At 42.5% G+C, this 17,334-nt stretch overlaps 1 protein-coding gene across 5 annotated transcripts in view; it reads right to left on the minus strand.

The window, feature by feature from the left end:
* CTNND2 (catenin delta 2) overlaps positions 1–17,334 on the minus strand; it is a 902,904-nt gene that overhangs the window by 195,545 nt on the left and 690,025 nt on the right. For all 5 annotated transcript variants that reach the window (XM_059416913.1, XM_059416910.1, XM_059416915.1 and 2 more), the window contains one exon: positions 13,256–13,469. In XM_059416913.1, the coding sequence (XP_059272896.1) occupies positions 13,256–13,469 (214 nt within the window). The remainder of the gene's footprint in view (positions 1–13,255; positions 13,470–17,334) is intronic.

The following is a 17,334-nucleotide window of genomic DNA, read 5'->3' on the forward strand; positions in this document are numbered from 1 at the left end:
GCGATGAAGGCAGACTCAGGGGGCCTGGGAACATCCAGCATTTACCTGGGCAGCGTGCCAGACAGCGTGTGGCGATGACTGCGTGGAGGTTCTAGTGAAACCCCTGTGGCTTTTGCAGAGTAGGAGAGAGGAGAGTTGCAAGCCCCGCCCCAGTCCACAGCATCATCAGTAACCGATGCTTAGTGGGCGGCAAGGCAGGGGACTGTCACAGGCCACTACTGTTATTCTGTTAGAAGTCACTTCTCTCTCTCCCATGAGCAAGCAAGCACACAGAAATAAGCAGTAACCTGGGATTCATTCTACTCTGCAGAACTGACACACAAGTCAGATGTTTTCTTGGGATAATCTGGCTACCGTCAGCAACAAGTGAAGGTGACATCTCTCCAAACATACCTGCACTTCCCTACCCGCCCCCCCCCCACTCTGCTGCTCGAGGGGGTTAATTGTTGGCTTGGAGAGAGCAGAAAGCGATGTTCCTCCGACAGGCAAGATCATGAAAACTGCCAAAGGGGCTTGTAAAATATATGGATTCCCGGGCTATTATCTTAGAGATTTGGGGTCCAGAAATCTTTATTTGACTGGGGGAGCTGGGAAATCATTGGTATAAAGCGAACGGGTTTTGGGAACAGAGGACTAGGGAAGGTACTGCATTTCAGCTGTGACACAGAGACCAAAAGCAAGTTAAATCCCACCTCAGGGGTCACCTGGGCGGATGGATCCAGGGCACCTAGCACAATGAGTGAGTATTCAGGGTTATTTGCTTATCCCTTCTTGAAATACAGGAATGCAGAGAATATCTTGATTTTCAGATTAGGCACCCTGGGGAGCAATGAGAAGATCAAAAGAGGAAATAATGTAACATATCAGCTCTGTAAACATCTGCTGGTATCCTACACTGGGCTCGATCCCAGGGCTCTGAGACCCTGACCGAAGCTGAAATCGAGAGGCAGACACTCAACTGACTGAGCCACCCAGGTGCCCCACTTTCTCATTCCCATAACCTGTTTCATTTTTCATCCTTGTACTTGCCACTCCCTGAAATTATAGGTTTATTGTCTCTGTTGTCCCTCATAACATAAGCCCTACCATTCCACAAGGGTTCTGTTAATAGATATTAAAATTACACTCAAAGTTTTGATACAGTCCACCTCTTTCCATGAAATGCAGGACCCTCTCAAACATGCCCGTTCTTTCTCCCTTCCTCCACCTGGCTCCCTGGAACACAGGCACCAGCATCCTGGCCCTTAAGAAGAGTGCCATACCCTATGGTAGGGCTATGGTCTATGGCTACAGATTACCTGGGTATTCACCAATCATCTGTAGCCCAAGCACCTAACCTCACTGCCACACAGTAGATGCTCAACATACATTTGTTTGATGAATGAATTAGACTTAAAGCCTACAGAGTGGTTTTAAACTCTGGAATGAAGAATGGTGTGAGCGGGAAGTCAGTGGTGTGAATTTTCTAATTTGATTACACTTGGCCTGGCTGGGGAAGAAATGAGGAATAGAAGTGGTACTCTGCGTAGGGTTTTAAGTCTTCCCATTTGCTTTTGGATCTAACTGGGCTACCTGCTATAGAGAGAAAACCTTCTAATGGTTAAAATGACCATTTAGAGGAGACAAGAGCAGACATCTCTGCAAAGAATGTGTGATAGGGAGCTGGTTAGGAAGTGAGTTGGGGTCAAGAGGCAGACCAACTGCAGAAAACCGTCTCTTCTTCCCTTCAGTGGGGCGCTGCTGAATGCTCCTTCCCCAGGCCTGCTGTTTCCAGACTGTGGGTGGAGCACTATTTGTGGGCTGTTTCCAGACTGTGGGTGGAGCACTATTCGTGGAGCATCATCACTCATTCTTCCCCTGCAAGGAGGAGGAACTTGCAGAGTGTGGCTTTGGCTCAGTTCTGTCTGTCCTTCCTTCTCTTTGGAATGAGTGGCCAGAGGAAACTCTGGTTCCCACGGTCTTCTTGGGAAGGTGTCCAGCAGGGCAGGTAGAGGAAGAGAAAGCCCTCCTTGGCCCAGCTGCTGCCTGTGGGACGGCGGACACCTCTACCTAATCCTGCCTGTGGGACGGCGGACACCTCTACCTAATCCTGCCTGTGGGACGGCGGACACCTCTACCTAATCCTGGGCCTCAGGATTGACCGACCCACTTGGCCAACAGGCCTAGAGCCTGGCCTCCAACCTGACTTCCAAGAGTAATAAGTTGATAATGTGGCTTTCCTCTTCATTTTTGTTCAGAACTTGGTGTGGAATCGGGCACAGGAGAGGGTTCTATAAACTATGACCTAAGAGCTAGCTTTTGCTTTCATACAGAGTTTTATTGAGACCTAGCCATGACCCGTTTTGTATGTACGGTCTATAGCTGTTTTCACGCAATATAGGTAGAATCAAGTAGTTGTAGCAGAGACCCTATAGCCTGCAAGCTAAAATAGTTATCATCCGGCCTTTCACAGGAAAAGTCTGACAACTCCTACTCTGGAATCTAGAGGAAGTTGGAAAGGCGTGTTGTTGCCAGAGCAATGTGTTCAGGGTTGGAAGCAAAGGAAAAGTAAAGGAAGGCAGGACTCAGTGCCATTAAACACTGCTCTCCTGAAGACAAAACAAACCAAAAAACAAAAAACAAAACCCAAAACAAACAAACAAACAAACAACACAAAACCCCACCAAAAATACCCCCCAAAACAACAACAACAAAAAAAACCCCAAAAGACAAAACAACAGAGTCCAAATGCAGAAGCAGGGCCAGCAGGCGGAAGCTCAATTGAGCTTCCCCGAAACTTGTAGCAGAGCGACAGAGGGAAATTGAGCACAGAAGTACCTCCAGTGGGAGCGGCAGAAAGGGCTGACGCTGATTCTGGGGCCTGGAACGTGGACAAGCAGGGAGACTGGAGTGGCACAGAGCAGATGGGCTCCTAGATGCCCCAGTCTATTGAGGGTGACTCTGCAAGTTTGTTGACGGAAAGAAGTCACCTCAGTAAGAGCCGGTGTGGGGGTCTGTATTGTGTCACCCTAGCTGAGGTGGAGCTACACTTTCCTGAATTCTCTTCCTGGTTTCTGGGATAAGGATGTTCACAGGAGAAATCTGCAGGCCATGTGGCAAGTGCTAGGGAAGAAGCAGGTGCTGGACTCTAACAGCTGTAGGTCCAGGGCACCAGGCCCTACCACAGGCTGGGGAACAGTCATGGGTCGGTCGGCCGCCTCACCTTCTCCGGGTGGGACAATGGCAGCCAGAGAGCGGTCAGCTCCCCCCACTTCTTAAACAGCTTCCCCAACGTCCTGGGCCAGGAGCATGTGGAACTCTGTGGCCAAAGGAGCGAGCTTCTGTGTTTCTCTCATGCAGCCAATATGCAGCCAATGAGAGGCAGAAGAAAGTACCTGTCTATCCTCACGCGTGCCTGCTGGTCCTTGCTCTCTCCTGCTTCCTGTCCAGCTTGTCTTCCTGATCTCTGCCTCCTGGCCTATGTCAACTTCCCACTCAAGGAAGGTGAAGGCTTCCTTGGACTACTTTATCAGCTCCTACATGGTGCCAGGTCTCAGCTTGATAATAAGTCCCTTTACCCAACCACCTATACTACTCATGCTTTTCTAGTCAAAGCCCCATTGAGATGCCTAGTCATGGGATTGCTGCCAGGAACTAAATGTTGCAAGATGGCAGCAATGTTTCCAATTCCATGGGTAGACTCATCTTCCTTTCAACTGGTAAATACATAGTAACAAAAGTAACCTTTTGCTGGGATTTTATCTCCTCATTCATTTTAAGTTCACCAATGGTGGATTCTAGAAGCCAGGCACCACTGGACTGACCCCTCCTAACTGATTAAATCCCAAAACATCTCTAATTCCTCATCTTCCCTCAAATACAGTGGTTGGCAGAATAATGGTCCTCTAAAAATGTCCCTGTCTTAATCTCCAGAACCTGTGAGTATGTGACCTTTGACTGAAGACGTGATTAATTTAAGATGGCAGGATCATCCTAAAGATTCTCCCGGGTTATCCAGATGGGCCCACAGAGGTCCTTAAAAGCAGAGAACGACTCCTGGTGTTAAGTCAGAGGGAAATGTACCTATGGAAATAGAGATGTAATGCTGCCACCTTTGAAGACAGTGGAAGTGGGTCTCCAGTCAAGGAATGTGGGCAGCTCTATGAGCTGGAAGAGGCAAGGACCATACCCTATAGTCTCCAGAAAGGAAAACAGCTGTGTTGACATCCTAATTTTAGCCCAGTGAGACTTATGTTGGACTTCTAACCTCCAGAACTAGAAGGTGATGAACTTGCACTGTTTTACGTGGCTAGATTTTAAAAAAATATGTTGTAGCAGAAATACATGACCACAGCAGACTTCAGTGAGTGGCTGTCATGGCCTTGGGGTACACATCTGTGTCTGGGATAATACGTACACATCTGTGTCTGGCTTAAAATGGCTTCTTTTCTACGGTGATGGGCATGGACCAGGGTTCACACCTGGGTTAGATGGGTAGCAGTTGACACTGAAGTAAAGTTTCTGTTAAGGCCTGGAAAGTACTTCAACAATTCCTGCATAAGGTAGTCCTAGGCTACCTAAAGAGGGAAGAAGGACAGAGAAACTTCTGACAGAGGCTGTGCAGAAGAGAAAAGCTGAGGAGGATGATTTTCATACTTGAGTTAACTTAAGAAGTGTGGACTTTGAACTTTAACACACAAGGGCAAGACATATTGATTTGTAGGCTTTAATTCCTTTGAAGTTTTTGGACTTCAACATAAAGTGGGTTGAAACTTTGATTTTTAATTTCTCTTTGGGAATTCAATATTAGGTGGGGTTTGTATTAACACTTGAGGCATCTCTACATTGTTGACATTTCATTATTGAAATGTCTCTATTCAGTTTTATCTCTGGGATGCTGTCTAATCTTATGGCAGAACCTCTGATATGCTATGATGGTCGACATGGCTGGACATTATTTGGGATATAAAATAAATCTGGGATTTAATTTTATACTTTGGGAACACAGTGGCCCTGAATTTGATTTAAATGGTGTGCTATCCTGACCCATTTCAGCACCTCTTAATATAATATATGAAAAACCCACTAGGAGTCCCAGGTGATCTCCAAAAAGCTCAGGAAGGTAGAGGAGATGCTCCCTTGACAAAATGCTTACCTCCTGCTTTGGAGAGATGAGCCATGCTTGTAGGTGATCACAGCAAAAGGGATTAACAGGAAACAGACTACAAGATGCCAGTAGGGAAAAATGCTTCCCCTCTCTTCCAGGGTCTCTTTCCATGAAGGGTGTTTAGTTAACGTTACACCCTAGACTTCTTTCGAAACAGTGAACTCACTTGGCTAACAGACCTAAAGGAATGCCTCCAACTTGGCTTCTAGTCAGTAAGAGAGGCCATGCTTAATATTATTTACACTTTGTGGTATCTGCGAAACTGTTCAGAATTCATGCAGGGAAGAGATTATTAATAGGAACATTATGGAACAAAGAAGAGAATGAATGGAAGGAGCAATCCAGCAGATGAGATACTGTATTTCCATAATATGTAAAACAGATGGAGGTGAGCTGGCTGGTGAAGTGGTAGTAGAAGGCGGCACAGCCCAGGATAAACACAGAGGGGCCTCCATCCCAGTGATCCAAGGAGGTGGCTGACTGTCTTAATGGAACCTAAAGGAGATTCTTCCTTGGAGAAGACAGGCATAGGGGATGTAGAAATGAGAAGGGGGACTATCAAAGGGTGATTGATTGAAAGGAAGCAGTTGCCACCCTCTCATTCTCCACTCCTGCCTGTGCATGGAGAATGCCCTGCCCTCTCACTATCCATTCCTACCCAGGTGGAAAGAACACCTGGCAACCAGAAAATGATTGACCCCTCCCTATAGGCCAGACATATAAACAGCCCAGAAGACTATTCTCCAAAGAGACTGTCCCCACTAGGGAGAACAGAAATGATATTGTGGATATCTGAGCCTAAGAGAAAAGCCCTCCTCCTCATGAAGATACTTGAAGGGCTCCCCATTACAATAGCTCATACCTACCTGCTCATCTGAAGCCAAGCTCACAGTTAATAAGTTTCATTGATGTGCACAGAGCTCAACTCTCTACTCTTTCTGTGTGTATATATATGAATGGAGAAAGATGTGGTGTGTATGTGTGTGTGTGTATGTATGTATGTATAGAGGAGATGCTCCCTTGACAAAATGCTTACCTACATACATACATACATACATACACACACACACATACACACCACATCTTTCTATGTGTGTGTGTGTGTGTATGTATGTATATATATACATACATAAATATATATACATACATACATACACACACACATACACACCACATCTTTCTATGTGTGTGTGTGTATGTATGTATGTATGTATACATACATATACACACACACACACACACACCACATCTTTCTCTGTTCATCAGTTGGTGGGCACTTGGGCTGTTTCTATAATCTGAAAAGTTCATTGAGTATATACCATCACTCAAGTAGTATTGTTCCTTAAAATATATGGTTTTGTAAACTTATATGTAGAAGCATATAGGAATAGCAATGTGTTCAACTGCTTGAAGTTATACTATGTATAAACCTTCACTGAAGTAAAAACTTTTTTTCATTTAAAAAAAAAAAAGAACAGAACTGAGGGTCTTTCCACATTTAAAGCATGCCAAATCAATGAGAAAGACTCCCATAAAAACAAACAGAAAGAAATGATACCCGAGAAAGGTGAGATGATTTATGATAAATGGAAAACAAACCTTGGTTCTTAATAATATCCTTAGAGAAATGCAAGAATAGTGTACATTCATAAAATAAGAATAGAGGTTATAAAAAATAACACAAAAGAGAGCTATTAGAATTAAAATAATGATCTATTAATATTAATAACAGTAATATCTCCCTAGATCCCTGCAAACAAAACAAAACAAAACAAAACCCTCATTGATAGGTTGAGAGAAATTTTGGATACTGGAGAACTCTCTCATGGTAAAAAGACAAAGGGCTCCAAATCATATATGAAGATATGAGAGTCGAAGTCCAAGAGGTTCAAAATCTGCCTATCAACAATTCTAAAAAGAGAGGATAGAGAAAATGAATCAATTAAAAAAAATGATAGTATTCTGGCAGTGAAGGTTATGACTCTTTAAAATGGAAATATCCAATTCCAGGAAATTTTTAAAAAGCACAAACCTAGATACCTCATCATATACTTTTATATATCAGGGATAAAATTAAGTTATAGAAAATAGTCCTCAGAAAAATTTCTATCCAGTCATATCTAATAAATATCAATCATGTATGAGGATTTAATACTGACATACTCAGAATTTCATCTCCTAAGCACTTCAGTCAATTACTTAATATGTGAAATTTACATATTTCAGAATAAACCGAGAGAGGAGGGCCTGGAATCTAGGAGACAGATGCCCCAACTCTGGAAAGCAATGCAACAGTTACAATCATTGAATTCTACTCCCAAAATAGAGGATTCTGCTCCTGAGATTTTTGGAAAACCAGGGAACTGATGACCAAAATCACAGACAAAGTTGAGTTGGTAGGCATTGTAAACGATGAAGGATCTGTAAGATATGATCCTAGAAATGACTCCTTTGACAAGAATCACCACTTTAGACCCACTGGGAAATAAATGTGATGGCTGGGTAAAGCAAAAGCTACTCTCTGGCTTTCAACTTTTGAAAGTTGAGCTTTCAAATTTCAAATTGAGCTACAGAAAACCTTGGAAGACCAAGTATGATTATAGAATAGATTGCAAATATATTCAAACTTGACAATGTAGAAGACAAGTATGATGACAGAGGTTGTGAAGAAGGGTGAAGATGTAGAACACTAATATTCTTATCTTATAAAATGGGTGATGAGATAATGTCTTTATTAGATGCAAAGGATAGAAAGCTGAACTTTGATGTACTGATGCATTTGCTAAAGATAATGATCCCACCATTTTGGAAAGTAGAAGGCATGAGTGGTGAATATGTGAAAAATTCTTCTCCATCACAGTGGAAAGTCAGTAAGAAAAGCCCATGATAACTGATTTACATAGAGTGAAATAAGCATAGTATTTAAAGACATGGAGTAACTATGAGAAAACTCAAAAACAAAGCAAAAGCTGAGGCTGAAAGCTTCTGAGGGACTGGGAGTGTCTAATACTAGAGGACAAATGAAGCAGGGGACTATTGTTTTCTTATAAGCATCTTTATACAATTTCATCTTTTTTTTTTTTTTATCTATTTATTTGACAGAGAGGGAGAGAGAGAGCATAAGCAGGGGGAGGAGCAGAGAGAGAACAGGCTCCCTGCTGAGCAGAGAGCCTGATGCAGGGCTCAATCTCAGGACCCAGGGATCATGACCTGAGTTGAAGGCAGGCCCTTAACCAACGGAGCCACCCAGGGGCCCCGATTTCATCTTTGACCATATACAGCCATTACTTTGATTGAAAATATGAAAATGCATTTAATTATCATCTTTCCCACTTCCAATTCTTCACAAGTAAATACTTTTAAAAAGATGCATTAAGAAAGCAGGCCAACTGATTTCTAGACCAACTATTAAGCCCTCATGGATCTACACTTATCTGTACTGCTTTATCTCCTTGAGCAACAAGTGTGTCTGCACACATCTGGAAAAAGATGAAGGACCTTTGGATCTGGGTATATATTAGTTTCTTAGGGTTGCCATAACAAAGTACCACCGATTGAGTGTCCAAAACAACAGAAACTTACTGTCACAGTTCTGGACGCTAGAAGTCAAAGATCAAGATGACACCAGGATTTGTTCCTTGCAAGACTGTGAGGAGAATTTGCTCCTTGCCTCTTTCCTGGCTTCTGGTGTTTTCAGGCAAGCCGTGGCCTTCTTTGCCTCAAGGAAACATTACCCCATCTCTGCCTTCATGCTCACATGTCTTTCTCCTTGTGTGTAGCTGTGTCAAAAATTTCTTCTTTTTGTAAGGACACCAGCTATATCAGATTAAGAGCCCACCCTACTCTAGTATCCTAACTTCACTTATTACATCTGAGTCACATTTTGAGGGGCTATGGATTAAGGCTTCAATATATGAATTTGGGGGGCATGTAATTCAACTTAGACTTGGAAATTAAATTAACTGACCTAATGCTAGTAAGTAAAATAGTTAAACTGAGGCCTGTCTCTTTAATTAAAAGGACATTTGATGTACAAAATGCAAGAATATACTCTGCTCTTGGAGAATCAGAACTCTTAAGGACCCTTGCTTTCAACAGAAATAAAAGTTACTTATTAAGTTTTATGGTTTAATAAAAAGTGGTTTATTATGATTTGTAAGGCATTCTGAAATCTTTAGTTGGGCACTTCAAAATTTAGGTTGATTATTTCCATATTTAGAGAGAGAAAAATTGTATTAGTCAAGCCCAAAGGACATGCAGCATTTGTAACCAAAGTTTATTTGCTTAGGATGTTTTGAGTAATGGCTAGCATATAATAGTTTCAACTGGATTTAAATAAAATTCTGATCATCATCTCATAGTAATTATTGCACAGGAAGAAAATTATTTATTGCAAGGCCTACCAGGCAGAAGTGAAATACATTTTGCTGTGAATAGATACTGTGTGCAAACAGGCAGATTTTTTTAAGTGTGCGTGCTTATGTGTTGAATGTAAATGCATGTAAAGAGCTAAATTTCTACATTTTATTATAGTTCAAACAGTTTGCCAAGGCATACTCAGTAAATAATTTAAAGCTCTGCAGGAACATTTCTTTCTTTTAGTCTTTTATTGTTTATAATTTGGTTCTACATCTGTCTGGTTATATAGCCTAGGTCTAATCTAAAATCTCATTTAGAAACATGCTTTATTATTTTTTAAAAATCACTAACATTGTTCTTTTTGATATCTGTTTATAAGACATCGTGGTTTGTAAATATCTAAAAGAGGAATTCAAAGGGTACTTCACCCTCCCTTCCCCTATATATATATACAGATTCAAAAAAAAAAAGATTTTTATTTATTTATTTGACAGAGAGAGATCACAAGTAGGCAGAGAGGCAGGCAGAGAGAGAGGGGGAAGCAGGCTCCCTGCTGAGCAGAGAGCCTGATATGGGGCTCGATCCCAGGACCCTGGGATCATGACCTGAGCAGAAAGCAGAGGCTTTAACCCACTGAGCCACCCAGGCACCCCTATATATATAGATTTTTAACACACATTGATTTTCATGCATTTGCTGGTATTCAGGGTGGAGAAGGTAGGAGCGTAAGCTCCCTTGTACTGAGGGGTTCTGTCACGTACTGAGTCCTTAGTCCTTGCTGGACTCTCTGTTAGGACTGCTGCAGAATTACAACGGAAGTAAAGGGTATAGTTGTTTCACTTAAATCAATGCTTTATTAATGCATGCATGCATATCTAACCTAATTCCGAAAAGGCTTTGAGAAGTGTCCCTGTGACAAAGACAACCGCAGTGAAGAGAGGCTTTTTACTCTTAGGGCTCCATCCTCCAGAGCCATCATGAGCGTCGGTGCTCATCTAATTAAGTTCCTAAAATGTAGACACGTGTGTCAGCAACAGCCCTTTTCACATTTAGCCGCCAGCAAGGCATGGGTGCGGCAATTTCCAACAGCGCCACCGAGCATCCCACTGGGCTCTGGCGGAAGCATCGTGTGGGTCCGCTGGACGTCAGCGCTGCCCGTGCAGATGTCCACGGATGAGCACACACCGGACACCCGCAGAAAGTCCAAAGCACATTAAAAATTAAAGATGAATGGACAATGTGAGCTTAGCGTAGCAAAGCATTTATCAGACTTGGGGGGAGACCAGAGTCTCAGAGGAGGAGTGGAAAGAGAATGACAGATAAGACAAATGGAGGATTTGATGTCCTCGAGGTTACATCAGTTAGCTGTACTAAAATGCTGGATTCCCAAAGCTCCACCGGAGCCAACAGAATCAAGGCTTTCATAGCTCACTCGGGCAGAGGAGGGCTGGGCTGGTGCTGAAGGTGAACATGACCCTCTAAGACTCTTTGAGGTGAATTCATTTGCCTCATTTTGCTTTTGCTCAGGCAGCGAGCAGTCAGCCTTGGCTTGATCTGCATCATTCATGCCACGTCTACACAGAAGTTAGCAGAACCAGTTTCCAGGCACCCTCGGATTTCTGCCAGCACGGGAGTTACGAAGGCTTTATTGCTACGGACTAGCATGTGATGGGTTCTCATGTCCTTTTCTAGAGTGGAAGGTCGGCTAAGGTGCTTACCATGTTTCAATAGTGCCCACCATGGCAACTCCAGAAACCATGAGCTTCAACCCACTGAAATGTTTTAACAACTTGTGTCTTTGAAAAACTTAAACTTCATGCCCGGAGTGCAGCCATGCACAATGAGACCGTGCCTCTGGAATGGCATAAAACATCTACTCAAGTAGCAGGGACTGCCTCCCTGGAACCAGTCAGCCCAGTGGCTTGGACGGAGTCATGACAGAAGTCAGGAGGGGACGTGGAATGAGTCTTGGCCACTGGCACATGCTGACGCAAAAGCAGTGGGTCACCACGCGACAATGGGTAGGAACCTTCGTTCTTCCCCAGAGGAGCAGGAGAAAGAGCATGTGTACTCTGTCTGTATGGCAAGTACTCCATCATCCGCATAGCCAAATGTGCTTGGGAGACGGTGTTCCTCTAGTTCTGTGGGCCTCAGGCACCCACTGACAAGGCCTTCACGCACAGAAACACCACGGTGGATGTTTTCCATCACACACATGGAGGCCTTTCTCTCAATTGGAAAGTAGGGAAGGGGTCTCCTAACCCTAATGGTAGCATATACTGTCAATTATTTACATCACCCCCCGAACTATCCTATAATCATAATATGTACATAACCATAGTTTTGCCTTAACAGATCCATATTAGTTTGGTGTGAAACATCACTTTAGTAACACTGTAACCTTAACAGCTAAAAAATTTTTTTTTCTACAAAGACAATTCTCCACTTAGAGAAATGTAAAAAAGAAAGCAAAAGGAAAGTAATTGGGGTCTAGTTCTAATTTCGCTAAAAGTGGGAAAGAGATGTGACAATAATCATAAAGAGTGTAAATTTAAGAAAACAGACTGCACCTGGGAGATTTCATCTCAGCCTGAACAAGTATTTATGACTCTCAGCTTGAGTAATGTGTTTTCTTAAAAAATAACAAGATCCCGTGTAGCTCATAAGCATAGCTTCAAGAAAGTTATGGAGTCAAGACAGAAGACCAGTGGCAACCTGACAAATGAAGTGATCCTTTTTTGAGAATCAGTCTTGCAACCCATGTGCCAAACACTGAAAGGGGAACATCAATGAACGGAAAACCAAAGGTCACCTAAAACGACAATGTGGATAATCGAGAAGAGTACTCTAGCCCTTACTGAGGCTGCTCACGTTGCTAGCACTCTAGCAAGTAAAAGTGCACATTTAGAAGGTTAGAGACAAGAGGGAAAGCTAATGTTTACACATTTTTCCAATGTTCATACAGATGCCAGGAAAGGTACAGCTGAATGCTTCCCTGTTCTCATTCATCAGATCCTCATGGCGTCCTGAGGTGCCAGTGATCTCTACTTTACAACACTCAAGAGTTCTGTGTTCCCAGAAAGGCTTGCTGTCCTGTTCACATTGGAAAAATTCCCTCTATGTAAATATGTAAATATAGACTATAAACATATATGCAAACATAGTATATGAACATAATATGTATGTACATATATAATACATAAATATATATGTATGTGAGAGAAATTCCATATGTAATGTGTATGTAACATGTAATATGTATGTAATATGTAATCCTATAACCTAGGGACTTCTAGTAGGCATAAATATGTTTTTCAAGAAATTAGCTGTTAAGTATGATGAGATCACATTCTTAATCACATTATAAACCAGAAAATACACCTTACTAATAACACCTCACATATCTTATCCTTTTATCAATTCTTATTTAATGCCATTTTCATGATCACCTGTGGGTGTTGTACGGTGCTGGGCTACTTCTAAATCAAGTGACAAAACTGAAACCAGGTCATAGAATTTTAGAAGGGTTATGTTGGCTGCATTCTAACAATCCCACTTGGTCGATCCATAGGTATTAAATCAGATAGCCTTTTATTCTCTCGTTCAGCTCATGTGTATTGGGACTGCCCATGGTAGCAGCCCCCCTGGGAAGCCCTGCAACCACCATCCTCGGTCAGCATGTTTGTTACCATGTTGGATCATGGAGACTTGATCTTGGGAGGCAGGTGTGCTGTTAATAAGGACTCTAACCTGTGACCAGCTCCCGGATCTCCAGGTCGGTGGTCTTGCGGAGTAACCTCACCAGCGCTGGGATGCCACCGCAGTTTTTGAGGGCAATTTTGTTATCATCGTTGGCCTTCCCATACACCAAGTTTCTCAAGGCTCCGCAGGCACTACGGTGGACTTCTGTCATCCGATGGTCCAGCAGGTCCACCAGGAGCTGGATGCCTCCTTGTCTCCTTATCTGCAAGAGCACAGGAAACAACTTTGGCCTTAGAGAGGAAGCTTGCACCATTTAGACCCAAACAGGTTTTTCGTATGGAGCCGTGGCTACAATTAATGTCACTGAACTGACTTAGAGCACACAAAGGAAAAAGGAAAACCAACCAGTGTTCTCCTTAGATTTGATTGCCTTCACATGCTTTCATAGCCTACTGATCACATTTCAAACATACCTCCTTTCAAGTCACAGATTTTGAAAAGGTGATTTTCACTCAAAAGGGAGGTCTTGGACATTTCTCTCTATTAAATATGGCCCATATTCATGGCATGAGGCAGACGGAGGAGCAAGAGAAGCTTCTCGCTCCTGGGACTTATTAAATTTAACCACTGTCTTAAAGGGCTGTGGGACTGAAGTACAGCATGTTAAAACTATGCTTAATCAGAACATTCTCCCAACATTTTAAAGAAACCAGAAGCTGAAGAGAAACTGGAAAAACCAACACAAGGATTTTCATCTAAGAAGCCCAGGAAGGAAAGACAGTCACAATGACAAACCACTAAGACCAACGCATGTTATGCTTAACTCAGGTATCTGCTTAATACCAAAAAATCACATTAAATTTTGATGTTCCTTTTACCCATAACAGTTTTGATTTTTCAAAGTAAGCAAAGAAAAAAAAAACACCATCTTGCAGTATGTCTTTAGATAAGTCTTCTTTTTGCTGTCCTTTAATGTTTAGACCAATTTTTAAATTAAAATGGAAAACCAATGGGCTAGTTACCATATTGGCCATTTCATGGAGCTTTCATTAGCATAGCTGTATTTGAACATTTATTTATATGGAAAAAAAAAATAACGTGATTCATTCAGTAATAGCATCTTCATTTTTTTAACTTGTCCCCCAGGGATTGAAAAATTATGGTTTGTTAAAAAAAAAAAATTATGGTTTATTGCAAATGGTTATAATTTGGCACTTTCCCTACTTAGTTTTCTTATCACAGAAAACTCACTCATCCCACAGATGTGCTGGACACATGGCTACATCCCCACCCTTTTAAAGGTGTGAAAATGTGACTTTCTCTGTGAAGTTACTCCAACCACACTATTTAAAACTGAATCCTGAGCCAGACCCTCATCCCAGGCCGACATTCTTGTGTGACCGTAATCTGTTAGAGAATTCATCATATCCCATATCTATCATATCCCTGACCTAACTTCTTTATTATGTTCATTGTCATTGACTGTTGGCTGGAATGTGTGCTCCTGGAGGGCAAATCTGTTTTTGTTCACGCCCAGATCTCTATCCCAATCCCAAGAGCAGTGCCAATCCCATAGCAGATGTTGAACAAAAATTCTTTGAGTGAATGGAGAGGGAGACTCTTTTACCAGTGACAGTCAGGTTTCTAAGATTTGTTGGAACTTGGCTTTTCAAAATCAAGTGATCTCTCTCTTTTCAGGAGCACCACCCCCTTTTGCGAATGGCTAGGACCGTCTCCAGGTGGCTACTGCAGCACTTCCCACGCCAGTCTCCAGATAAAATGGGGGCCTGCATCATCCACGTGACGGGGGCCATCTGAGAATTCAGATTCTGCTTGTAGGACTTTCATCCACCCCCAAAATGAAAGAGAGAAAGCTGAAGCTCTCACAGAATTCCTGGGCTGAGTCCCTGACTTGGAGAACATGAATATGGCGTTTCACGTATCTCACGGCCCGTGGGAAGGACCAGGGATGGAAGAGGGAAGGACAGACAGCAGGACAGGAGGACAGGGCCGTGGAGGAGCTTTGTGAGGTGTCAGCACAGCCTGTGATGGTGAGTGCACGCTGGGAAAGTGGCTATGGGTGTTACTGGGTCCCTTAAAAAAAAGTGAGAAAGAAGCAGAGAACAACTTTTCCCCAATGTAGAGTTTTACCAGTGTTTGCTTGGCATCCACTCAAGAGTCTGTGGTCATTATACATGTGTCCCATACATGTATCTAGGTTGTAACCACACCCCCACTAGGGTAATACTTCCAAAAGGATGTTCTACTTGTACAGAAGTTTAAACTATGAGTGTTGTTTTCTCTCTGCGTGTGTATTTACATGTGTATGCTTTACTAAAAACTGTTTGGGTTTGGGGCACCTGGGTGGCTCAGTGGGTTAAGCCTCTGCCTTCAGCTCGGGTCATGGTCTCAGGGTCCTGGGATCAAGCCCCACATCGGGCTTTCTGCTTGGCAGGGAGCCTGCTTCCTCCTCCTCACTAAAATTACAATGAAATCTTGAGTTTTATTTTAATCTATTTAGAGAAACACAACTAAGATGATAAGCTTATTTTGCGGGGCATCACCAGACCATATATATATTTTTTCATATATATATAACTACAGTTTTCTTGGGTTGAATTTTACCTAAGAATTTAGGAATCCTAAAGCCAAACCTGAACGAGAACTGAGTTCATAGACATGAAATGTGATGGTCAGGCCGCTGGTCCTGCCACCTCCTGCTGCCCCCACCATCCTAAAAGGATCAGGGAGAAAGGCCACAGGTGGGCTCTCAGGTCCCTTGCAGGGTCTCTATCCATGGCAGGACTTCCAGGCGCTGTGGGTTGCTGTGGGTGGGTCCGGGCGCTGTCCTCTGTGCCTCCCCACTGCTTTGCTTTTCTCTTGGACCATGCCTCCCATTAACTTCTCCCTGCTCCCAGTTCTTCTTGTCTCTCCTTATAACGAACCCTAAACTCTTAAAAGACTCCAAAGAAACCTATGTTAAACATTAATGTGGTACAACTTCTCTTTGAAAAATGATCAGGGGAAACTCTTTTCTTTGAAATGACACCTTTACTCCCACTAACTGGCCAGTGATCTCTTTTCCATTTATGCTCCCCATTGGGCACTCCACACCCAGCTGGTAGGGCTTGTGGTCTAGTCCACACGCTATCATTCCAGGCGAGTTCCCCCTTTCTCTCCTCATCAACTTCATGCAAAGTGCTTCAAAAGTCGACATCTAATATTTATTAAAACAATGCTAATCCAATGTCATATAATATCAGATCTAATATATGTAAAATCAAATAAAATGCACGCACAAGAAGAACATCTGCAGATGGTAGTAAGTTAGTAAATATTTATCAGACGAATGGAAGAATAGTGTGGTTGGTTGTCATGTTAGTTTCCTTCTCCCTGTTATTTTTACTACTTTAAAATAGACATTATTTTTAGAGCAGTTTCACATTCACAGCAAAACTGTGCAAAAAGTACAGAGAGTTTCCATATTCCACTTTTCCCACCCATACACAGCCTCCTGCATTATCCCATGTACTGAGTGGTACATTGGTTACAGATGATGACACGTCATAGTCATCCCAAGTCCACAGTCTCCAGGACTTCACTCTACAAGTTGTGCAATCTTTGGGTCTTGAAAAAACATATAATGGCACGTATCCAGCATGATAGTATCAAACAGAATAATTCCGCTGCCCTGAAATGCTCTGTGCCCTCCTAGTCATCCCTTTCTTCCCCTAACCCCTGGAATCCACTGATGATGTTTTTCTCCCATGGTTTGCCTGTACCAGAATATCACAGAGTAGGAATCACGTAGTATCTACCCCTACAGAGTGGCTGCTTTAACCGAGTACTACGTATTTAAGATTTCCTCATGTCTTTTCGTGGCCCGATGGCTCATTTCTTTTTAGCATTGAATGATATTCCTTGGTGTGGATGTAGTGCACTTTATATATCCATTAATCCACTAAAGGACAGCGTGGTTGCTTCCAAGTTTTGGCGATCATGAATAAAGCTGCTATACATAATCATTTGCGTGTTTTTGTACAGACCTAAGTTTTCAGATCCTTTTTGTCAATATCAAGGAGCACAACTGCTGAATTGTATAGTTAGAGTATGTTTAGTTTAGTAAA

Source organism: Mustela nigripes, chromosome 12 (genome assembly GCF_022355385.1).
Source record: "Mustela nigripes isolate SB6536 chromosome 12, MUSNIG.SB6536, whole genome shotgun sequence".
Taxonomy (NCBI): Eukaryota; Metazoa; Chordata; class Mammalia; order Carnivora; family Mustelidae; genus Mustela; species Mustela nigripes.